At 38.6% G+C, this 25,039-nt stretch overlaps 2 protein-coding genes and 1 pseudogene across 2 annotated transcripts; all 3 read right to left on the reverse strand.

Annotated features, from left to right (window-relative positions):
* Positions 1–9,532: 9,532 nt before the first annotated feature.
* LOC122642541 (superoxide dismutase [Cu-Zn] 2-like) lies at positions 9,533–12,867 on the reverse strand. Its single transcript, XM_043836048.1, has 7 exons — positions 12,752–12,867; positions 12,503–12,609; positions 12,216–12,311; positions 12,074–12,105; positions 11,889–11,964; positions 10,146–10,199; positions 9,533–9,685 (listed from the first exon to the last, which is right to left on the reverse strand). The coding sequence occupies exons 1-7, from the start codon at positions 12,835–12,837 to the stop codon at positions 9,657–9,659; spliced, it is 480 nt and encodes a 159-aa protein (XP_043691983.1). The 5' UTR covers positions 12,838–12,867; the 3' UTR covers positions 9,533–9,656.
* A 1,476-nt stretch (positions 12,868–14,343) lies between these two features.
* Positions 14,344–15,783, reverse strand: LOC122642198 (annotated as a pseudogene).
* Positions 15,784–19,488: 3,705 nt separating this feature from the next.
* Positions 19,489–23,995, reverse strand: LOC122642540 (protein UXT homolog). Its single transcript, XM_043836047.1, has 7 exons — positions 23,915–23,995; positions 23,181–23,281; positions 22,475–22,504; positions 22,137–22,238; positions 21,398–21,505; positions 20,308–20,362; positions 19,489–19,722 (listed from the first exon to the last, which is right to left on the reverse strand). Exons 2-7 carry the CDS (start codon positions 23,270–23,272, stop codon positions 19,672–19,674), a joined length of 438 nt encoding a protein of 145 aa, XP_043691982.1. The 5' UTR covers positions 23,273–23,281; positions 23,915–23,995; the 3' UTR covers positions 19,489–19,671.
* Positions 23,996–25,039: the final 1,044 nt, after the last annotated feature.

Below are 25,039 nucleotides of genomic sequence, written 5' to 3' on the forward strand. Positions count from 1 at the left end.
GGTTGGTGTTCTTTCTAGTTTGTTCCGGAAAAGACAGAATACCTAGGCCAAATTGTTGTTTCTGTCACTCGTTTTTTAAACTATTCTTTCTTCCGGTTCATTCTGCCAGAACAGAAGAACGAATTGGATTGGCCAAATGCATTTCTGTTCCCATTTTATTCTCACCGAACACAAGAACACCAAAAAAGATCTTGTGGAGTACAACCAACCAAGGTCTAAGTCATGTTTAGACACTTATGAGGCCAAGTCTTATGGGTCTAAGTGCTATGAGAATTATAATTTACAACTTAAGAATATAAAGATATTACAAGATTAAACTATTTTTTCATTCAATAATCTTTTAAGAAAGGAATTGCTGAAATGAAGTTGAGCTTTTTGTGATTGGGAGAACTAGTTTGCTACTTGGTATATATGCAATGCCCATTTCAACCATTTCTTTTGATACGATGTTAAAAAGGTCTTATGGTTGTTTGTGTGCAATATAAGATAGGTGAAGCAAGGATCAGGATCAAGATTGTCTTCAGGGAGCCCAGCACGCCCAGGTGCGAGCGAGGCATTTGCAGTAGAACATAAATCGATACAGGGACAGGGAGATCTTTTAATCTGTGTACAAGGAATCCGTTGTTCATAGTAGCTTTTAACTTGCAATTAATACTGCCTGCCATTCCTCTCCATGGATGCAATAGTGCAACGCAACATAGTAGGGTGCACGGCAATTTAGCAGGCCAGGCATTCTATAAAGTAAAACAACTTTTTCCAGTCATTTAAAAGCCTATTAGTGGTACCCACTAGGCCATTTAGTAGAGTGTAGAGCGTGTAGAAGACTAGAGAGACGTAGACCAACCCACTCTTATTGCCGGGCGCCCGGACCTATATATAGGAGGAGTGTTCTTTGCTTGGGATGCAGGGTCACGTCTAAGGCTGTGAATGAATAGTCAAAAATCTGAATCCGATCTGAGTTCGAATCCGTTTAAGAGATTTCAAATCTAAAATTCTGGTTTTCGAATAATATCCGAAATCCGTCTGAAAGCTAATCGAATTCAAAGTCGGATAATTCTATTCGGAATCGGATAATAATCGGATAATTTATTATCTGATTATAAGTTATGATTTTTTAATATTTTTTATAAAAATATATCAATATTACTATATTACCTTTATTATTTGTATTTTATAAGGTCACTGGTCACTCACTCTAGATTTTCGACTCTTAGCAGTAACGGCAACGGCACTCACACAACCCCCTCGACTCTCGCTCTGGACCAATTAGGTATACGATTCTTCTTCTTCTTCCGTATCTCACTATCTCTCTCTTGATTCTGTCTCTCGCTCTCATCTCTTTGCTCTTTTTTCTGTTTTTTTCTTTTCACTTGTCGAACTGTAGAATGGCCGAATGGGTTGATCAAAGTTTCAGATGGAAAAAAAAGGGGTGGTGGTGAGCGTTTGTGCTGGGAATCGACAGTGGGTTTTTTTAAAGTCAAATGGATGGGGGTGATTTGCAGTGAAAATCGAAGAAGTTATCTGGTTTGGGGTCAAGGAATTAGGTGGGAATGAGAGTCGAAGGGAGGAGTGTTTTGCTGTGAACGTCTGAGTGTTTTTGTTTGTTTGAATTTGCTGTTACAGGGTTACAGCGGGGGGTAAATGGGTAATGAAAGGAGAATAGATTACTATTGGAGTCGAGAGGGGGGAGGGGTTGGGGAGATGGCTTAGATGGGGCTGCTGTAGATGATTTTTTTACACATATAGAATGAGTTCAGCTGTTCAATGGAGTAATACTGTAATATTAATTAGCCCCATCTTACATAAACTAGCATCCTCTGTCTCTCTGCCTTCACCATATCATGGTTTTGTAGAGATTTAGGCTTTTATCAAGATAGGCTTATGAGAGGGTAATGGTTTATGGTTTGGAAGTTCTGTTCTTTTTTCTTATTTGTATTTTAGTTTGCATTGCTCCTTTACACAAAATACTTGATTGCACGGTTGTTCTGTTGATATTACTTGGGTTTCTAAATGAAATAGTTTAGTTGGGTATAACTTAATGCATTCTTGAGATTTCAGTTTCAGAATTTGAATTGTTCAAATTCCCTATGAAATTGTAAAAGAGAAGCGAGTTAAGTCAGTATTGCTGCGGGAGAGGAAATTGTAAAAGAGAAGCGAGTTAAGTTCAGTATTCCTGAAGCACATATTAGAGAGAGAGAGGTGTAGACTTGACTTGGTGTGGAGGAGAGTGACGTTGGGAAGATTACATCAGGAAGCCTTAAGTCATATATGGGTTGGGAATTGGGAATTGGGCTGGATCCTGCCCAGTTATTTCCTTTCCTCTTTCCCAGAAATTTCATTTTTCAACAATTCTTTAATGCTTCTTACATAATTTATATTCTCTTCGCAGGTCTCAGTTCCCACTCTTGAAGATAGATAAGCTGCAGCACCCACAAACCCCAAAGACCCAAATCGTTTGCTAATGCTTTCTTCTTCTTCTGCTTAGAATTTGAGCAATAATCTCTCTTTCTCTCCTTCTCCTTTGTCTAATACTGTCTCTCTCAGTAAGCAAGGATGGCGGCTAAGAGGCTTTTTGATGAATCTCGTAAAGAACCAGACAAGCCAGATCCCAAAAGAATGAGAACTACACCTTCTTTTGCAGTGTTAGTATCGAATCTTATCAGAAATATTCTATTCCATCACTTCTCATTTTCCCTACTTTTTTTTTTTTTTTTTTGGTTGTTGTCTAAATATCTGGTCTTCCCCACTTTTCCAGATTTTAGTTTAAAGGGATTCCATTGTCTTGTTTCCTTTTCTGAGTTATTACTATAAACCCATTTTTCCTACAAATCTACAAACTGATTTTTTGTTTCTCTTTTCTTTTCTTTTCTGTTGGTGCAATCTATTTTTGAGGTTTGATTTGAAGATAAGAGGATCAATCTATTCATTAACCTAATGATAATCCAATTTAAAGAACAAAATAACTCCTTTTTAAGAATAGGCAGCAATTTAATAAAATAGGTAATCGGAGTCGGAAATCGGTAATCGGTAATCGGTAATCGGAGTTGAAAATCGGTAATCGAAATAAAAAATCAGTAATCGGAGTTGAAAATCCATAAGTGTAATTGTTCATGAATCAGATAGTTTATCGGATCGGATAGTATCCGGATATCCGATAAACCCTCGGATTCGAATACAATAATACCATTTAAATATCCGTCGAATATCGGATCGAATTCGGATAGTGCGTTTGTTAAACGGATTCGGATTCGGATACAATAATACCATTTAAATATTCGTCGGATATCGGATCGAATTCGGATAGTGCATTTGTTAAACGGATTCGGATTCGGATTCGGATAGTAGTGAATCCGAGCCGATTACAGCCCTACTTATTTATAGGCTTACTAGACCCTTATTTCATAATTAGAGCAGAGGAAAAGGGTTCTAATCTAGACCCAAAATAGAAATCTTAATGGCACTAGGACATATGATTGGCGTAGATTTGAATAGTGGCACTAGCAAAACTGAATTAGAGTTAAACTAAACACTAATCTCGTATATAAATATGGGGCTGTAATATTATTCCGTTACAACTTAAAAGACCAAAATGCCTAGCCCAAGACCTGTATAACCTATTATGGACTTAAAATAAAACCCAATAAGGCTTAAGGTTCGCGGCCTAACCCTACTACTTAAGAAGCCCGGCCTGTTATTAGATCGAGGCCAGGTGTCACCATCTCCTTAGAATCATTCCGGAAAATTCTAGAGAATTCGATGGAGCGTTCAGAGCGTTCTTTCAAAGATATAAAAGGCGGTCTGTTATACTTTGATCAATGCGGTTTCTTTCGAGGTTTTCGCTTTTCCTGTTCATTTCGTTAGCTCATTACGGATTTACTTAGATTTCGTTATTGTTCTCTTTCTAGGTTTGAGCTTTTCGTGTTCTGTTCGTTTCTTTGTAGCCTTTACTGTTCTTCGTTTCTCTTAGAGATCTTCTACTCTACTTTTTATTTAATCTTATTTTGTATCTTTTATTCTTGATAGCCGTACGATTTCATCAGCGGGATCCATCGTCTCCAGCGCAAGCGAAGGTAGAAGATTTTGTTATTGTTATTGTTCGATCCTCGGCTTCTTTCTAGGTTTTAGGTTTTCGTGTTCTGTTCGTTTCTTTGTAGCCTTTCCTGTTCTTCGTTTCTCTTAGAGATCTTCTACTCTACTGTTTATTTAATCTTATTTTGCTTCTTTTATTCGTGATAGCCGTATGATATCCAAAGTCTGAAATAAAAGATTTCGAATCTTTTAGATTATAAAACACATAGGATCTCAATCAATTCGAGTATTATTTCCTGTTCTATTGGTTTCTCTTACAGTTTTATTTTGATTTTGCAGTTGAAGTTTCACCTGCGGAAGGTGAGAAATCTATCGCTTCTACTCTACTTGAAAAATCAAAGAGGTTCGATTTTATGTTCTCAGTTTTTCTTTCTGCTTTAGACTCCACGCTAGAAGAAACCTTTTTCTCTAAATCTGCTAATAAACATATTACAGAATCGATGACGTCCTCGTCCAATCATCCGTGTGGTGTGTGTAAGTTTCTTCGGAGGGAATGTACTGTAGATTGCATCTTGGCTCCTTACTTCCCTCCAGACGAGCCAGCGAAATTTTTCAATGTTCACAAAGTATTCGGCGAAAGCTATGTGGCCGATGTAGTCGCCAACACTCCCTCGGCGTGTCGCCAACACTCCCTCGGCGTATAAACAAAGTGCGGTAGACTCTCTGATCTACGAGGCTGATGCGTATGGGTCTTCTGGTCTAGTCAGTTACCTCAACCAGAAGCTGAACCACATCCGTGACTATGTCCCACGCTCTACTCCGTCACCGATGCTCCCTCTCAGCTATGCATCTCACTATCAGCCTTCCTATGGATTTCAGTTGCCACAAGCGCAACAGCAGCAACAGCAACAGCCGCATCATCAGATGAGCGGGAACTACGCTCCCTTGAATTGGACTGCTGGAGGAGGTGGTGGTGATTGGACTACTAGAAGTGGTGGTGATGTGAGCGTCGAGCTTTACAAACTTCGTCTATCGTCTTAATTCTGCTCCTCCTGCAATTCTCGTATAATTTAATCGTTCTTGTTTCTATGTAACGATCAGTAAAGTTACATTTATCTTTGAATATACTTTGTTTCAAATTAAAATGGCTATTTTTTGTTTTTTTGTTTTTAATACTTTCCCCCTAATTTCCACGAAGTTGTTAGGGTAGGATTTTGGTCTATCCTCCCAGCAGGAGAGGTTTATTGCGGGTGTGATTGTGAGTCTTTTGGTCTATTTTCCCAGCAGGAGAGTTTTCTTTCTGGTTTGATTGTGAGTCCTGGCCCTGAATATGGCCAGTTGATGAATCCGGAGTTTCTTCCACAAGCACCGCAAGAAGCACCGCCGAAAGAGCATCCGCTTCCACATGAGCAGCTGACTCCGCAACAAGCACCGCAAGAAGAGCATTCTTTCTGTTTTGCATTTCTTACGGGAGTGTGGCCTACTCTGCACTCCCAAGTCTCTCTCTCTCTTTTAAATATGAAAAAACATCTCTATCCCTTCTTTTGTAGAGGAGAGAAGAGAGATAGATACAAAGAAATGCAGATGTAGCCCACACTCCTATACAGAAAACTATCCCTTATTGTAATATAGCTTTATGATATGTTCCACGCATGGTGACGTCTTCACTAATCTAATTGTTCGTTTTAGATTTCAAGACACTAATCTAACATGTTCTGCAACTAGGCAGTGCCCAGTTGTCACATCAACTTTCAGCTAGGCATAACACCTCCATATCTGTTGTATATATACTGATGGGGTTTGCCCCCCAAAATTCATATCTGAGATTTATTTGTCTAATGATCTTACATTGTAGTGATAATCTTAAGTTTCAATGCCAGAATAATCCCACATATGGTTGATTCTCTGTTCTGGGCAACTGTTCATCGCACCATTCCAGCCCCATTAAAATAATATTTGCTCTACTGGTTTTGCTCGTAGGGCTGGGGGATTCCACCCCTAAAGTTTCAGTGCAATCTGTCAGTCTCGTATCTTGCACTTGATGAGTTCCATTTTTGTAATCAAATTTGTAGTGCTTATGGTGTATTGTATGTTCTCTTCTTTTACGTTCTTCTTATTAGTTTCAAATTAGACTGTAAACCACGAGCTAAGTTGACTGGTGCATCATAAAGTATTCTGAAGCACTTTAGTCCCTCCCCCTTTTTTTTTTGGAGATACGTACACGTGTAAAACATTTCCTAGTTAAAAACATGTAAATACATCTTGCGTCCATCATAAAGTATTCTGAATCACTTTAGTCCCTCCCCTTTTTTTTTTTTGAGATACGTACACGTGTAAAACATTTCCTAGTTAAAAACATGTGAACACATCTTGCGAAGTTGACTGACTCTGGATATTTTTGTGAGTTTTTGAAGAAGAGAAAGGATGGCAGGGAGACTGTGCTTCCAGGACAAGTTGTGATGCTTCAACGTCCAACAACAGGAGCAAGCGCGTCAACGTCCTCTCAACAGCGGCCACTACGGATCGATCTGAATGTGGAAAACATTGAGGTTTGTTGCTCTTATAATTAAGCTTTTTTATAATTCAATATTTTCTACATAATAATCTTATTTCTGATTTCTATTTGTCATTTTGGGTTAGAGGAGGATGAGTCTCACATTTTACAGAAGAAATAGAGTTCGCTGGATGATCGACGAGTGGACCAGACCGCAAGTACCTAGCTCTATGTTTTTTCCCTGTACCGCATCATTTTTTTGAACTTAGACCGCATCATTTTTTCGAACTTAGTACCTAGTTCGCTATCGTCTTTAGTACTACTAGGTAGTATTCTTTTTGTTAAAGTGAACCTAATCACGATTGGGGAGGATGAGTCAGAGGGCGAGAATGATCAGCTCGAGGGAAATAAAGCGTTGAGAAATTCCTGGCATGATTGATATGCCTTCCTAAAAAGCAATACCATCCTATGCTTGTTTTTTATTCTTTCCAAATATGGAATCAATTGGGTTGATTCAGGTCGGTATTGATTTAGGTCAATCTCGATTCCTCTCGTTTCAAAATTCCCGATTCACACCCTGTTTCTAGGGTTCAAAGGGAATATGAGCTGATTCCTAACCAATTATGATCGATTCGGAATGAAATCAGATTGGAATCGGCTGAACTCAATTCTTATTGTAATTTCGAGTTTTATAACCTTGAGTAAAAGAGTACTGTTTAGAATTTCAATCATTCACATGGTGGGAGACTCTCTAGATATGCCATCTCACTCTCCACGTGGCATATATCTAATCCATATCATGTCTAACAGGGTTCACCAAAGAGAAACCATGAGAAAAAAAAATTCAGGTTTAGTCTATGAATAACCTATCATCACTATTAAAAAATTATCACCTCCAAATCCTTGCCCGACCTAGTTCCCTGAATCGTTAATCTATGAATTCCAATTAGAGGAAATCGAAGGAATTGGAGGTGATAATTATTCCTAGTTCTTTAGTTCCTCTAATAGGGGGTGGTGGACCCCATCCGGGTAGAGTGTTCAGGCAGGGGTACGGTGGTCATTCCAATTCCTTGTTAGAGAAACTTGGAAACTGGGCCGGACAAGAAACTGGAGGGGATAAAGATTCTCATCACTACTTGGAACAGAATAAAAGTTGTGCGTAAAGCGAAAGATCATCCTGAGGTTGATATGTTCATTACCAAAAATGACTCAATGTAAGAACCATGATTGCCATTTAATCATTTATGACCTGCTGATATCAGCCGTCCATTATCTAGGTCTGTAAATCATGTTTTATAAAAGTTTGGGGTTTCATAATAGGTGAAAAAACCTCAGGAGGTGTACAAGAAGTTTAGTCAATTCTAGATTATCGATCGATCTGCTTTCATTTTTTTTATTGGTTAATAATGTATACAAATCAATATAATTAATTGTGGATTTTAATTGGCACCTTAAATTGAGTTCTTACATGTTTAGGTGCAACATATATCTTGATTTTTACCAGGTATAATTATTTATAACCAAATGATATACATAAATAAAAATAAGAATTATTGATTTTATCGGTTAGACCAAACCAAAACTATACTAATAAAGAATTTTATTGGTCTAGTTTCAGTTTTCTCAATCATGTTCGGTCAGGATTTTGGTTCGGTCTCTAAATGGACACATATATAATCCATAGCATATGCGTCCATGGGCATGTATGGAAATACATATACATACACGACTATTTATGGTATATACAACCCAAAAAGGCTCCTGTCCTGCAGTGGCGGGAACTGGATCGTCCAACCCAGCCAAACCATAGCAAAAACAGGGTTGGGGTGGTCATTCCATAGGTGGGTCCCACCTGCACCCTACATGTGAAATGACCACCCCACCCCCTGCTTTCAGGTGGTTTGGCTGGGTTGGACGCTCTAGCTCTCGCCACTATAAGACAGGAGCCAAGTCGATATACAACCATCATAATTGCCACATCATCATTTCCTCATGACACAATGAAGATGGGCTGCGTTTTTTTCAGGTGAAAATACATATCAATACACGACTACTTATGGTATATACAATCGTCATAATTGCCACATCATCATTTCCCCTTATAGTGAATGGGAAAGTTTTCCTCCACTCATGGACGTTATTTGAATGGCACCCTGACCACATGTCAACATTTGTTGCCACACCAGACGATGTCCAAACAGTTATTTTTATCATTCGAGAATGCGAAATCAACTTAGAATACATACCAAACACAGCATAAATCTTCTTTGGATGCCTTTTTACCAAAAAAAAAAAAAAACTTCTGGGGATACAAGAACTCCTTTAGTGTAACCGGGGCTCTGCTTTTGTATTCTAATTTTTTATTTTTATATAGGCTTTTCCTTTCATTTATGTACCTTTACGTAGCCTTAGGAGGCCAAGACTGCCTTTTAAAAGGCAAGAGGTAGCCAAAGACTCAAAACTCAAAAGTCCTTTCTTTTGGGATTCTATGAGCTACTAACCTAAACCTACAAGAACATTCTAGCCAGCTAGGTTGCACTTTTTGGTGCAATTTTCACTGAGGTAACAGTAATTTATGTATTACTTTGCATATTATTCTTGAGTAATATGTGCATCTGTAACATGTTTTATTACAAAATTGCTGAGATTTTGGGAAGACTAGTATATTTATGATTTGACTGTCTTAGTAGATTATTTTTGGTATTTTAGGGTTGGGATTTTCTGATTTGCACACACTTTTAATGACACATGATAGTTTAGATGAAGCCAAAATATTGTACATAAATAAACCATCAAATCCCCACATCGGTTGTGTAAATATGGTGTGTGTATATTTGCCATTCTACGGTTCTAAAAATTGGTTAACCTTTTGATATTGGTGTGTGATTTGTGTGAATACACTTTCATCAAAAAATACCCGTCAATGATCATACAGTTGCTCGCTCTGTTCTGCATTGCGATCTTGAAAACTTTGACAAGGACTGTGCCATAACCATTAGAGAAAGAAAAAAGAAGGAATCCTATATGACATGCCCTTAACTTTTTCTGAAGGAAATCTAGAACAGGGACAAGTACTTCCACACCAAATCTACCGCATTTCTAGATATCCAGTCTTGGATGCAACAGACCACAGCTAAACAGCTGACTGAAGCCCAATGATACCTGCCAGAAAGCAATGCAGTGTTAATATTGTATTTTGGATTCCTCCATATATAAGCCAGATTGGATCTGTTAAGGCGAAATCAAACAGAACATAGAAACGGTTCGGTACTGCCATCGCTGTACATTTGGCCCACATCCAAGAAGTTGGCATTGAACATTTCCTCCATACGTCACTTGTCTTGGGTTATTGGATCCATTCAATCTAAAACCTCTGGACCAAAATATTTTATCACGAAGTTCGGAGAAAATGCAAGATTCTGTGGTTCGAACTATCCAGTGCAGGTGGTGTCTGGCCGAGGAAAACTCCAAGGGCCATAAAATGGTTGTTTTTCTCTCCCTTGTCCATGCATACCATATGAAATAGTATACATTTTAGATTATTACCAATACCCAGGTTCCTCAACAGAAAAAAAAAATGAAGCAACGGTATGTTATAATAGTGGGTTCAGACTGGAGTTACCGCATCCGATTCTTGCACCAGCATTCCCAGTTGTCTTGCTAAGTTCATGCCCACCTGTAGCATAAAAGAATCAGGAGATATAAATAGTTAAGACCAATTCTAAAAACAAAAGTTAAGATCTTACTTTGCTTCAAGCAAATAAAATAGCTGAGTATGTGTTTTAGCACATATGAATTATGTGCCATCTATCAGTAAATGCTCTAAAGTTCCATGATTCTCAACTACAAAGGATCCGGTGTTGGTTTATGAATGCCACAACAAGGACAGTGAGCTTCCCTTGTACCATAGTCAGTGACTTCATTAACCCAAGGGATCTACCTGAATTGAATCCGTCAACTAGTTCAAAAGTAGAGCCCAATCAGCACAGTATGGTCACACTACACTAGGAGTTCTAGGAGAAACAAGTTCATGATCCCCAAAGGCTATGTCATCTTAGCTGCAGGTTGATCTCACCTCGACACTAGGCTAGTACACTACCAATTGAGTTCAAATCACAAAGCCTGATAACATGAAATATCACCGGACCAAGGGCTGCTTTGATGGGAACCGCCCTGATGGCCTTCATCGTCATTATCTTTGGGTATATTGTTCAGTATGAATGATTGATGGCCAAGAAACAGTGTACTATACTGCTTGAATGAAGGAAAATCCTCATCTTAATGGCAACTGACAGAAACTGAGTTCACAAGACAAAGCAAACTCTTTTATCTGCTGTTATTATTATTATTATTTTCTCTTATTTGCTGTTCATTACTCAGATTTTTACTATATATATTCATTTATTTCTTAAATAATGTAGCATTACTATTTCAACATTCTGCTCTAGTGGTGCCCCCAAACACCCGCCGACTCATCAATGCTGAAACTTCCATATCCCTCTTGACATCTCACACCACTGAACTTGACATCAACTTGTCCATTCCCTCGGTTTATATTCACCCTTGATCCCTCAACTAGACCAATAGATTGAAATTGTTTCAATATATCGGACAACCATAAAGTCCCTAAATACAAAATTTCTAGCAAAGCACCCGCTTGATCTCCAATAATTCCAGCAATAGGGCACATCCAGCATAGCCAGGGACAGTCCCTAAAAACTGAGTTTTGGACATCCCTTAGAAAGGAAGCTTGCAAAAAGAACTAGGCCATTACCTTTCCACAGAAAAATCTTCCATTATTCTTTGAATTAGTCCCCAACCACACTTGTGGTTGATATATCAAAACCCTGGAAAAAATGAATCAAATGAATGGGGGGCCGAACCAGGTCCAAAGTGGTGAACACTTAATTTGCAGTCAAGTCTTAGTTTACATTTTTATCTACCGAGAATCCTGAGCTATGGTTTACATCCTAATGGTAGAATAGGTCAAGAGGTTCATTTTTTTGCCATTGTTGGATATGTTAAGAGGTTAATATTTTGCTCGCACACTGTTTGATACTCAAGGGCAGCTCAGATATAGCCAAAATTATGAAAAGTTCATAAAAATTTGCCTTGTTGTGTGAACTCAAAGAAAATGATAAAATGATGGATTAATTGAACTTTAATGATTCATAGGCAGTCAGAATTGTTGTTTACCCAACCTAAACCACTTTGTAATGCACCACCATGTCTCAAGGTTTTCTGTTGTCTTTCTATCTAGTAATATGAGAATTGGCCAGACGAGACCTAAGAGATTTTAGTTAGGGAGCGTGTAATATTTCAGCAAGGCATAGAAAGAACTTGAAATGAAGGTGAGAATTCATACCTTTACCAAGATCATCAGGATCAGCATGTATAACAACTGCCCTTCCCAGTATGGAATGCTGACCACTTAGAGGAATCTAAAAATTCACAAAGAAAGGGGAAATCATCTTTTGAGCATACCAATTGCTATTGACAAGAATAAGATGCTCATTTGAAGGAAGTAGTTGAAGTAGCAGTTCAAGTTACCTGCATATCCATGATGGAGACCTCAGCAATTCCTAGAAGACAGAAATCCAGCTTCATTCAGATTTATAAAATAAGAAACAAAACTAGAACCCCAAACAAGAAAGGAGAGCAAGAACATAAAATAGAAGACAAGTATACAAACCATCAGGTCCAGCAAATATGTTTCCCAGGTCACCCGCATGCCGGTGTTGATCAGAAGGAGCTCCATGACTCTTATTCAGTGGATTGAAATGTGGGCCTGAAGCAAAGGGACAGCACTCAGTAGAACGAAAGCCACGAAAAACCCACCTCAATTGATCACAATCCAGAAGCATGATGGGTAAGCACATCCAACATCCATTGGAAGTCAGGAAGAAAGGAGAAACGGGAAGAAGTCACGATTGATGGAGGGTAATTAACAGGGGATAACGCAAACAGAGAAGGACTCACCAGTTGAATTGCAGCCATTGGTGGTGTCACCGAGGGGATGAATATGGAAACCATGGAGACCTGGAGAGAGGCCCGTGATCTTCCCTTTGACATGAGTAGCTCCTGTATTCAATCAAACAAACAGATTATAAATCCCCAGTCGATGTTGATTTCTGAGAGAGAGAGAGAGAGAATTCACTAATTGATCAACCAATTCCCAACCCATGTTAATGTTTTAGAGAGAGAGAGAGAGAGCGAGAGACCGTTGGGGGTTCCTGGAGGAACTGAAGAGAACCTCTGATGTTGTTGTCACCGGTGATGAGAGCAACCGCCTTAACAGTGCCCTTTGCAGCCATTTTTATCGTATATCACTTTATTTGGGTAAATGGGGATGAGATTAGACTCTCACGCCTCACAGGAGTCACAGCAGACTCATGAAGCTTCACATTTCCATGGATTATTGGATTGTGACTTGCGAATCCAAGTCCAGCCGGGCTTTCTCTTGACCATATCTGGGGGAGAAGTCTACAAAATAGACGGTCGTGATCAGGCAGTTTTTTATTTTTTTTAATTAATCCTATACTCCTCCAAAATCTTTGTTGGGTAAAGAAAAATATTGTAGACCGCGTGGTTCCTGTGTCTAGAGACGAAAATGCCCGAAAGTACTACACTGCTCCCATGGAAAGGTGGAAATTCTATCGACGGTAATACTTGTGCATGCACTCCCAACGATGGTTGTGCATGCCCTCCCATTGACAAAAGCACATGCAAGCTCTAGAGGTTCAAACATTTTTTTTTTCCAAAAAAAACTTGTACGCTTCGTTGTTTTGATTTCTGTACTAGATCTTCGAATATTTTTGCCCACTACTCTCAAAAAAATAATTTCTTATTGATATTCTTTTAAATTGTCAAATAATTTGTACCTTTATTTTTTTCAGAGAGAAAGAACACTAACCGGTGTTGTGCCTGAGCGTGTATTTGCGCTCAAACACAACCCAACACGGAAGGACCAAAGCTACCCCATGCAAAGGCAAAAAGGACCAAGGGCAGTACCGATCTTTTTGTGCTAGACAGTGTCTAGGTGCAGGTACACACCCAGGTATAGCACCGATTAGTATTCCATAACCCTTTTTTCACCTTTTTAACACAATTTTTTTTGTTTGCAATGAAAAACAATCTTATCATTTTACATATATACTTGAAAAAAATAGAAATGTGCATACAAATGACATTTTTGTAATAATATAATGATTAATCACTATCACATTACCTAGATTTTTGAAAATCATTTCTTTACCCTAAGAGGTGTCAAATTATGTTGTAGACTTTACGACAATGGTTTTAGGATAACAGACACAGCATTTCTGTGTAATGTCTACAACACTTTCTTGGGGTTGTGCAGGAAAATAAATGGATATATGGTAATGTGAGATAGGTTTTGCATTTCTAATTGGACAAAGTTTTTCTTCACCCACCGTGAAGACAATCAAATTAAGATCATTCTCTCCTTCTCTTCCCCTTATTGTATAAAATTCACCTCTTCTCTCTCTCTCTCCCACTGCCCCTACATTCACATCCAAAAAAGTCAAAGTGTGAGAATCTCTTGACCATGTGTAAAAAGAAATGATTTTTCTTTCACCTATAACATAAAATGGAATGATTTGAGTTCTCAAATCTAAGCAACAAAACCACACCTTCATAGGTCCGCTTTAATTTCCTCCATCTATAAAAAGGGCTTTATCAGGCCCTTTCTGCTCACACCATGACACCTAAATTCTCCAACATTCAGTCAGAATTGATTTCCCAGGTTCAAAAGATAGACATATATTGATTGCAAAAGGCAGCAAACAGAAACCTGCATCTTAAGCAAATGATGGGTTCTTTACCTATAACATAAATGGAATGTTTTGAGTTCTCTCACATCAAAGCAACATGACCACCTTCATGGGCCAACAATTTAGCTACACTGAAAAAATATTCTTACCCACAATTCTGCAGAAATTAAAAAAGGGAAAGAAAAAAAAATCAGCAACAATTGTTTGTGATACAGCTCCAATGATTATTAACCCTGTATTCTAGTCAATTTTGCTAAACTTTCTGGCAGCAAATAAAGCAATAGTTGAGGGCTGCCAAAGCCGTCAAAACCAGCCCTCACTAACAGTACAAAGGCAAAAAATCTTATTGTAGTGACTGATGCTCTAACCCCAAGCAAAATTCTGGTACTTGGTATTCTACAATCCAATTGTTTTCTCAAACTTCTGAATTTGGTTCAGGAATATCCACGTCATCTGCAGAAAAATATCCGATAGTCACAGTCAATATAACTCTCTTTCATAAAGCAACAAAGTGAAACAAAATCCAATGATCAAAACCAGAAGGAACAAGCATTATATTGGAAGTATAACAAATTAGAATTCTCAAGACAACACACACACACACACACACACACACACACAAGGGGGGAGAGATACCATGACATGGGGAGCAATCCTAACACAATAGACAGGAAACCCTGTGTAGAATTTGAAAGGTCCTCCTGCTTTCAGAGTTTTCATTGCACAGTCCAAAGATCCAGTATACGGATACTTCCCGTTGGCATCAGGTTGCATTTTCTGTACTTGAGTTTTCACAAAGTCAAATGGTAAACTACAGGCTGCAGCAAAGAATCCAGAAACAGCACTTGTTCCTGCAAAAAGAAAGAAAGCAGTTAGCATCAAAACTAAAACATTACTTGCTCCTGCAGAAGGAAAGAAAACAGTTAACCTTATTAGAGTTGAGGTTCATCCCCCTAGAAGACAAAGGAGAGAAAAATTCGGGGCAATTTTTTACACATCTTTTTCTTTATGAATTAAAATAAAACAGATATCAACCCAAAAGCACACCGAGGAGATGATTGAGTCATTACAGTTTATCAAAAGAATGAATTATCTTACCCACTACTCACACTACCAGACTATTGAGATGTTATGAATTTCAAAATGTTACAATCATTGATCTGGTGAAGTATTCTTACCCACTATTGTACTAGCTTCACCGAAATTAAGGGAGTCTCTGAAAAACTCAATACTTTGATCATAAGAGGCGAGCATGCCCATATTCAATGCCATAGCCCTTACTACAGTAGGACCTGCACTGCTCCTTTCCAGAGTGCCAGAACTCCTTCATCTCCAACAATGTGGGATAGTTCATGCATGGAATGCATTTTTGTAATGCCACCGTTGTGCAGCAGCAGGCAAAGTGGCATCAGCCTGCATACGGATGAGTGCTAAATCAGCAGGACTACCAAAACATGCTCCAATCATTGGCGTGCTCCCTTATGCCACTTGCTTAGAGAATCTTCTACCTTACATCAAGGCTAAAATTATGGATCTATCCCTTGTTATCTTAACTTAAAAATTTGTTTCCCATATAACCATCATATGAGCCTATACGAGTGAATTTGATATGAGGAACTATTGAACTCAATCACTTGCTGCCATTACTCTTCAGTTTTCTGTTGAGGTCTATCCCGTACTGAGGTGTATTGGGAACAGTCTTCTTATGTCTGATGCAATAACTATCAATTTTTTTTAAAAACTGCTTCGAAGTATATTCCCCACCAGCGCTTAATCTATAGGGGAGAATACACTTTAAAGGTTTTCCTCTTTCCCTTTCAACTTTAGCATGAAAATGTTGAAAAATCTCAAAGACATCGTCTTTGGTCATATGCTCACACTTTTAGGTGCAAGAGCATCGGTTGTTAGGGATATTTTAGTTTGAACAGGGGTATATTTGTCTTTTAATGAATGAAGGGAATACCAACTACTTTGGCGGGGCTCGGACGGAAAAGGCAAGTCCCTTTTCTAGCTGACTTACAGCCGGGAGGCCGAGGGAGGCATTTGGTCTGCTCGTCATACACTACTAACCACGAGTCAATCAATCCATCTGTATATGATTGATGGTACGAAGCCCTTTTTTCAAAGCCCGAAGGCGGATAAAGAGAGGTCTCCGTCCGCTTCATGCGAATATTACCTTCTCACTTTTGATTGTATAGTTTAGTTATGTGTTCCAGCCAGATACAAGTTTTGCATAAAGCAAATGATGAGATTATATGATACCATTTTTCAATAAATTCAAGAGAAATCTCCGAAATGGGAAGTAATGATAGCAACAATAGATAAATGTGCAGGGCTATTCCATCTGAACGGCTGTGGAGTCGAACATTCACCTCCCTCCATTTTTCCCGGCCTTATTTATTGTTGATAGTGCTCATTGCTGCGGCTTTGGATCATCTTACGGTCTAGAATTTGAAAAGAAGATCTGAGACTGAGAGTGAGAATCAATCCTAGAGAAGAGAGAATTTTACCACATAGTCAAATCTGCTCTGCGTTTTCCCTTCCAAAACCCAAAACCGCAACAGCTAATGGCGGCATCAATTTTGATGGTTGCAGCGGCTGCTGCTCGAGGTTGAAGCAAAGAGATTTGGGTATGGCTCTATGCGAAGTTGAACCCTTGAAGAGGCTTGTGTATTTGTTAGGAACAAGTTCTATTTTTCGTTCAACTTTGTTCTTTCTTCCGGTTCGTTTTGCCAAATCAGAAGAACGAACCAGATTGGCAAAATGCATTTTTGTTCCCATTTCATTCTCACAAAACACAAAACAGCATAAACGTTTCCGCAGAATGCAACCAAACAAGGTCTAAGACATGTTTGGGCACTTATGAGGCTAAGTCATATGGGTTTAAGAGCTATGAGAATTACTTACAACTTCAGAATATAAAAACATTATAAGATTAAACTATTTCCCAACTTTTCAACACTAATGATGAATACTTGTAGATGTTCTAGCCACTTAAACTCTGAAGCGCTTTCACTTGGTCTTACAGAAGTGAAGCTTCATCTTCAAGTAGACTTCTCTACTTCATGCCACCAATGTCGTCCAAGCTTAATTTTGATCTTCCAATTTGTGAAGCTTGCTTAGCAACTTCATCCACTTGTTTGGACTTGCCTTCCCCACAACTTTTTGATGTTTAAGAGGATACCAATTGACCTTTCATACTTTGGATTTTTCATCAACAAACACAAGTTAATAATCACTAAAAACATCGTCAATTAGCTCCCATATCCTTCCAGTTCTCCCTCTTCGTGTTCATCACCACCATCATCATCATAAACTAGATCTCCCTCTATATCAACCAAATCATCCTCTCTCCTTCTACAGGATCAACGAAATGAGCTTGTGCATCGAATCTCCGGCGAACACTCGAAAAAACGATGTCCCATTTCCATACACTTAAGTCCTCTAGGTGCAATGACCAGCATACCAAAGCAAGATGGATCCGTCCCTCCCAAGGAAGTTTACAAGATGACTTCTGATGTTGCACTCGTAATCAATTTCATGGCGGAACAGGCTTCATCCTCCGAGATCATGCTCGAATTCAAGTGCTAGCTATCTCAGAACCAGGTTCTTTCCATTCCATCCTTGTTGGAGAAGCTCTTGCAGTTCGATCAAACCTTCTATATGTGATTGTAGAATGTTATAACAATATCTTAGTTGAATCTGATAATCAGGAACTAATTCGGCATCTTCATCCATCTAATGGACTGGCCTAGTTGAAGCTTTTGCAACATTAAAAGATATTATACATTTTCCCTCTTACTTCTTAAGTTGCTCCTTCTACCATGTTTCTAAAGGAAATAAACAATATAGCTAACTCCTTAGCTAGGAAGGCTCGGTCAATGATGTGTAAGACAGTTTGGCCTATTCTCACTCTTCGCCTTCATGATCTTTGTGTAATCTGAAGTTTTGGCTAGTTCTCGTTCTTTTCTACGCATCGACTGCAGACCAGATCTACTCTCTTCAAGTCTAACATCTGCAGGGCTCTCGCAACGCTTTTCTTTTGCTCCTCCTTGTTCTTACTGTTCCTCGTCTCCTACATGTTTTTCACTTCTGTACTGTAATAATACCTCACTTTCCACTTTTCTAGCTGAAGAGTTCAAACAACTACGTTAGTTATTACTTTGTAATGGAATAAAAACCTACATGGTTACTTGATTTCCATTGTGAGCTCTGGGTTGAACAGGATTGTGACTCATGACATCTTTTGTTCGAGGTATTATTATAACAGGATTTGCAGAATAACAACCACCCAGATGACATATCAATCCGTAATAGGTGTTACCCTTTAGGGTCAGTCAGGCCCAGCCTGCTCCAACAATGATTTTAAGGCTGAACTGGGCTGAGATAAACCTGGCATGTCTGGACCTGGGCTGAGATCCCAGCCTGAAATCAGGCCAAGACGGGCTTGTACTGAGCCAGGGGTACCCAAGGTTGGGCTGGGGTTCCGAACAACCAGGCCCAGCATGGCCCAGTTCTACCCCTACTACATTTAAGTTTACAGGAGCAGAGGAAATGGGTTTGCAGCTTTCCTCGGCGAGAGTCCAAATACGTCAAAAGAGAATGAGAATTCCATCGCTGGTCTTCCAACCACCTTCCATGTTCAATGTTTCAATGTACAGCCGGATTGGATTTGGTTTGGGCTCAGATTGTTTACACTTTCATCTTGTTAGAAATCTGGAATAGAGACATTTTAGGGTCAGTGCTAAGCCTGCTGAACCTACAGCATTCCTGCCCAATTTCGATCAAGGCAGTTTTAGCGTGCCGCCAAATCAATGTTCCAATTTGGCTCCACCATTACTACCTGCATTCTTAAGGCTGTCCAAAGTCTGGTACAACCAACTTATCGAGTTTTAGCGTGCACCCAAACCAACTGGGCTCCTGTAGCAAGATTCCTAATAAAAAATTACAAAAAATACAAATTTTGGGATATTTTTACTTTTCGATTCCAATGCAAATCAGTGGAGTTTGATCCCATGTCTAATTTGATCCGATTCCAATCAGAACCGGTGGAGGCAAATCCCATTTCTAATTCCATATACTTGAACCATGATGCCAGCTGGTCTATGTGTACACGTGTTGGATTTTAGTGCTGAAGGCTGCGGATCATTTACTTTTCTCTTCCAATTAGTAGGAAAACAATTTCACCTACTGTAAATAAACAGTTTTTCACACAAATAAAAGTATAATTGGAGTGTCACTCTTCCTGGAGGTATGCATCAACATAATGAGAAGTCAGCTGTTATATACATGAATGTGGGGATCAACCCCCTTCTACAGGCTAAAAAAAAGTTAGAAATAGTATTGAAGATACCATTAAGATCTATCTGCTGAAAGTTGGAGCAACTCTCGAATACCTTCATAGACCTGCAATATAACCATGGCAATCAATTCAATCTAGCAAAAGGAGTAGCTTCTTTTGTTTTTTCTTTGGAGGGGGAGGGGGAAGGGGGAAGAGTAGGAAGTACAAACAACCCTCCCACGGGTTTCCAGACTGGATTCAAGGCCATATGCCAGAGGGTAAGGCTTTTACCTCACTACCCTATAACTCCCCCCCCCCCCCTATGTCCAAAGCCCAGAACCCTAACATTGAGCTGAAGTTCAACTCAATACAGTCTGAGTTATCTTAGGTAGGTGATCGCCCCAATCTCAACTACGAGATGTTGACCACATAAATAATTGCCAGTGGGTCACACCCCTTGGATATTCCAAATATGATCCTCTGATGAAACCCCATACTTCCCAATTTTAATTTCCTGGGAAGCAAGGAAAATTAAAGCAACCCTAGATAGCTTCCTCATCCAACAAGAGAACTCCCAAGTATATTTCTGCCACTTCTTAGAGCTCCAAACTATAGATATTGGGCAGAAGCACCTGAACTAGTTCATGATTCTAATCTTGTCACATGAAATATAAGCAACAAAATGCAATCATTACTGATTCTAAGCATACCATCTTGATTTGGGCTTTGATAGATGCAATTAGTTGTGTATACTCCTCGATCTGCCTGCATAATGCACGTGAAGACATTTTTCAGTCACAGATTTCAATAGACCAATTAGTAAAGCATACCAAAGGGGGGGGGGGGGGGGGAGAGAGAAAGAGAGAGGAGTTACATTTTCCATATGCAGTGAAGGAATTGACTGTGGGGGGGGGGGGGGGGGGGCATTAATATATTGTCTTTAGTATCTTCTAAGCTATCAGTCTAGGTTAGTGTCAAACTAAGTATCAATAATGGTTTGATACAAGAACAGGAACACTGTGCAGTGTCCATTCATGCAACAGAATAGCTACCCCCCACCTCCAAAAAACATTAAGGAATTCTTTTTAAAAAAAAAAAAATTTTAAGAAGCCTGTCATCGAAGTATATTGTTCTTATCCATGAACATATATAATCTTTTTCTTTTTTTTTTTGGGGGGGGGTGTTTACAAAGTGAACATATAATCTTAAATGAAGATAACTTGCTCTATGTGCATAGCCACTTCGAAAAACTCAATGGTAATGAGAAAATTTTCAATCTGGCCTGGAATTGTTTTTCCAGAAATTTGATTTGGTTCAGGAGTTCCAATGAGATGTTAGAAGAAAATAAATCAATAAGTTGATAATATCCTATAATTTTTTATCCCTTCTTTCCTATTTCTCCTGATCTTTCTACCAATCAATAGGTATGACCAAACATGAGCATCAATAAATAAACAAATAAGTCATACTGCTTTTTTATGTCTATTATCTCCCTTATTTCCTATTACTCCTATACTTCTCTTATTTTATTGGCATTTAAGATATTCCTACCCATACATATTTCATTCTGGGTCACCCTCAAAATCAGAGCAAAATCCTGAAAGTCCTTGGAATTTAAAACCTTGGTTATATCTCAAGATCTTAAAATGTGATGGGTAAACTTCAACCACTCTCATTATCTTCTATCCTTTTGCTAATTTCTAGCAAATTTTTCTAGGTTGTTTTTATTTCCATGTTCTCTGCATAAAGGTTTCAACATCAATAAAGTGTTTAACATAACTAAGAAGGAAATGTTCATACCTGTCTAATCTTTCTTCCTTTCTTGATATGAACTCCAAAGCTTCAGACCAGGTAAACTCTACATGGAAGCCCAGTCCAATGTCCACAAATATGTGCCGTGTATCTGGCCTGCAGCAACACAGGAAAGGCAAAAGAATATATAATAGCAGCTATGTTTGCCACCTAAAATCACTTAGAGAACCACCAATCACACTGCTCAAAGCCTCTACTCAATGACCAGTACACCCAGCAAATTAAATTATAAATGGTAATAAATTCAAGATAGTTGTCAAATAAGACTCCGTAACTAACCAACACTTTGTAATTGTTTTAACAGACATTACACACAGGCTTGTGTGTGTGTGCATGCATGTACCTTCTTTTATTTTATTTATATTTTGATAAGTACTGACTAAAGAAAATAGAAGTACAATGTAGTAACATCAACAACAACAACAACAAAACCTCTACAAGAGGTATGGCAGGCACGATGAACTGATTAAGGTCCTAATACATTAAGAGTCACCCTACATCTGAACTGAACTATCATGGAGAGAGATCATCTCCAAAACAGAAAATCTGTGTGCGTTATATGCATTGTGTATGCAGGTACTCTTTTTTCATTATTTCTTTTGGGGAGGGGGGTTGTTGTGGAAGAAGAATACATACATATGAGCATGAGCATGCATAACTACCTACTGCATAGATATTCAAGTTAAACAACAGCAAGATGCTCAGAATAAGAGTTTCAAAGACATACACATCAGCTTGCATATACACTTCGGAACCAACGTTGACCAAAGTACGGAGGCTAGTCACACCATTCTTCTCCAGATTCTCTATATACCTTCTTAGGTCTAAGCTAGTAGAGTTTGGAATTAAGTCAAAACAACAGAGATGTATAATAGGAATCCATTATTATGAAACGGCTCCACCATGAGCTCATCAAGAAATATCAAAGAATTCAGTACATGTAAAGAACCATTTAAGATCACAAGTACTAAAGTATTTTGTTGATTAAGAGGTAAGGTAAGCAAGAAATTCATCCAATGTTCCAAATCCGAAGAGAATAATAAAAGAAAATATTTGAAAGGACACAAAACTTTCTGTTGCTCAAAAACCTTGTCTCTGCAAAATAAGACCAATCCGTTAGTCTGTAGTTTGTTAACCACCACCTTATATTTACATTACAGTAACCTAAGATGGGTAAATTCATAAATTACATTACAGAAAAAAGTGCCCAATGTGGAGAACCTGTCACGAGGACCTCATGATCCAACGCCTCCCTCAGGTGTGCACTCAAATAAGAAGAGGTTGCTCAGAGGAGGATAGTTTCCTCCTTGATAGTGGGAGATGACCATTCCTAAGAAGAGATTCATAAAGTGTCCTTGTTCCTGGGGCATCCAGACCAGATTTCATAACATTGTCTTACAATTTAGAATCTACTGTCAGTTTGGTGAAAACAAATTAGACAATTCCGTCTTTATCTGTACAACTCAAGATTTAGCCACAAGTGAGTTATCAAAATCCTAGAACTAAATTTTTCGCTGCATTTATTTCCATTGGCCATTCAATATTTCATCATACATCCAGAAATTAAGATCATCTGATCTGTTTGTCGTTTGGTTATATGCCCCCGCCACATCACCATGACATTTAATATCAGTTAAAGTGGTTAGATTATGTCCAGTCAAAGGCTGACAAGTGATCATGGAACTGAAATGAGTGCATATAGCTGATAAGACCCTCATTTCATGGGGATAGAAGAAGACTAGCTCGACAGAAACACATGCAAATAACATACCGTTCAGCAATGGCACGGACAAGATCTGGCTTCAAGCGGCAGTCGATGAATTCCTCGAATCTCTGTACCTTATTCTCCTGGATCTTATCCATATTGATTCTGCAGTATGGTGAAAATTCAATAAGAATCTGACCCAACAACTTAATGTCTCATATATAGTACATACAAGAACTTATGCATTATGAGATTGATGAGTAGGACTGCCCATTACCTCACCTCAATGGCCCCAAAGTTAATTAGAACTATTATCGTACTTGTTGTAAATATGCCATAGTTTACATCTGCTAGATAACACTATCTCAATAAGCACCTATCACCTAGTTCCCTCAACACTCAGTTCCAAATGCTTGATTGTGATTCTCAAGCTTTTTAAAAAGTTAGCATTTTTTTTTGTTGTGTGTGTGTGGGGGGGGGGGAGGAATATGACAATAATCTAATGGAATATCAGGCTATTTGACATTTAGAAGTCCTTGTAACTTGTAATTCCAAATGAAATCTAATACCCAAGGGTAAACAGTAAACTCCTTCGATTTTCCAAAGAGTTTGAGTTCCCTTGTCTTGATGAGACAAAAATAGAGCTGGAAAATACATAATACAACTATTTTCAAAACACCCTAACAGTATGTAAAGATTACAAGAAATTCTGAGTCACTCCATTATGCTAACTAAAAATCAAGGGTACAAAGCTCTCACATATAAATTTCATATTGTGTTGTGATTATGCATACACAACCTCTTCCAATTATTGTTCAGCTGGGTAGCATCAACATCAACGATTATACAAGGCAAGTATCACTTTGCTACTATCTACATGATGTGTGAATCTTAACCTAAGGGTAAGTGAAACAGATACTTTACTGGAAGAAAATTGAATTTAGAAAAAAGGATTTTGAACTTGCTTATGATAGTAGATGAAGTGCAGTGCAAGTATCAATGAGTATTAATAGTTGGTAGTGAAAATTTGAGCTCAAACCTCCACCACCACCACTACTATCATAAGTACTATAACAAAACGAAATAAGAAATGAACACGCATATCGCCTATCTAATGTTATACACAAAATAGAAAATCATCCAGGATAAAAAAAACAGAGATTAAATTACCAAAGCTGCAAAGAATAAGACAAACAATGGATTCATAAAACTTAAAAACTGATTTCAGGTCTTGACCTAAAATTAAATGAAACCCTAAAAACAGAAAATAAGGGGAAATAACGCAAATAAAATATATAATTTGTAGATGAAATTAAAACGCCATTAAACTGCCTTGAGTTTCCAGTTTTTATCACAGGAAAACCATGAACAGAAAATAAGGGGACATAATAATCTATTCCACGTTTAATCAAACATTGATACACACATCGTCAAACAACGAAAACACACACACACACAGAGAGGGCTCGAACCTGACTTCCGCTGGGTCTCCGGCAAGCCGAAAAGTTCGACAACGAGGTTGCAGAGGTTCTTCAAGGGCAAGGGGAGACTTCCTTCGAACCTGGAGAGGCCTCGCGCGGTTGTAGATCCAGATAGGGAGAGAGAGCTTTTTGAAGAGGGTTTCGCCGATTTTGCAGATCCAGAGAGGATAGTCTTCTCCAGCAGGAAATTGAACTCCGGCAGATCTAGAGAGAAGACAAATCCCTCTCCGATTTTGAACTCCGGCAGAAGACTCTCGTCTCTCTCTCACGCAGGTTGCAGAAGAGAGGAGAGAGACTTAGCGGGAAAGAGAAGTCATCGTTTGATTTTTTTGGGAAAAGCAAAAAGTGAAATTTGAAATGGACCGTCCGATTCGTTTTGGCCACGTGGCGACCATCGGGAGAAAAATTAGAGGAATTGGAGGGATGTCAGAATTGAAGGTGATA

The sequence above is a fragment of the Telopea speciosissima genome, chromosome 10, assembly GCF_018873765.1.
Source record: "Telopea speciosissima isolate NSW1024214 ecotype Mountain lineage chromosome 10, Tspe_v1, whole genome shotgun sequence".
In the NCBI taxonomy this organism is placed as follows: domain Eukaryota; kingdom Viridiplantae; phylum Streptophyta; class Magnoliopsida; order Proteales; family Proteaceae; genus Telopea; species Telopea speciosissima.

Coding starts and splice junctions, on each gene's coding strand:
- LOC122642541 (XM_043836048.1), bottom strand. CDS start 12,837: ATGGCTGCAAAGGGCACTGTTAAGGCGGTTGCTCTCATCACCGGTGAC. Junction 12,106..12,215: donor CATATTTGCTGGACCTGATG/GTTTGTATACTT, acceptor TCTGTCTTCTAG/GAATTGCTGAGGTCTCCATC. Junction 10,200..11,888: donor TCCTGATGATCTTGGTAAAG/GTATGAATTCTC, acceptor TTTATGCTACAG/GTGGGCATGAACTTAGCAAG.
- LOC122642540 (XM_043836047.1), bottom strand. CDS start 23,272: ATGGATAAGATCCAGGAGAATAAGGTACAGAGATTCGAGGAATTCATC. Junction 22,505..23,180: donor GTCCGTGCCATTGCTGAACG/GTATGTTATTTG, acceptor CTTATTTTGCAG/AGACAAGGTTTTTGAGCAAC. Junction 22,239..22,474: donor TTTGAGCAACAGAAAGTTTT/GTGTCCTTTCAA, acceptor AAACTCTACTAG/CTTAGACCTAAGAAGGTATA.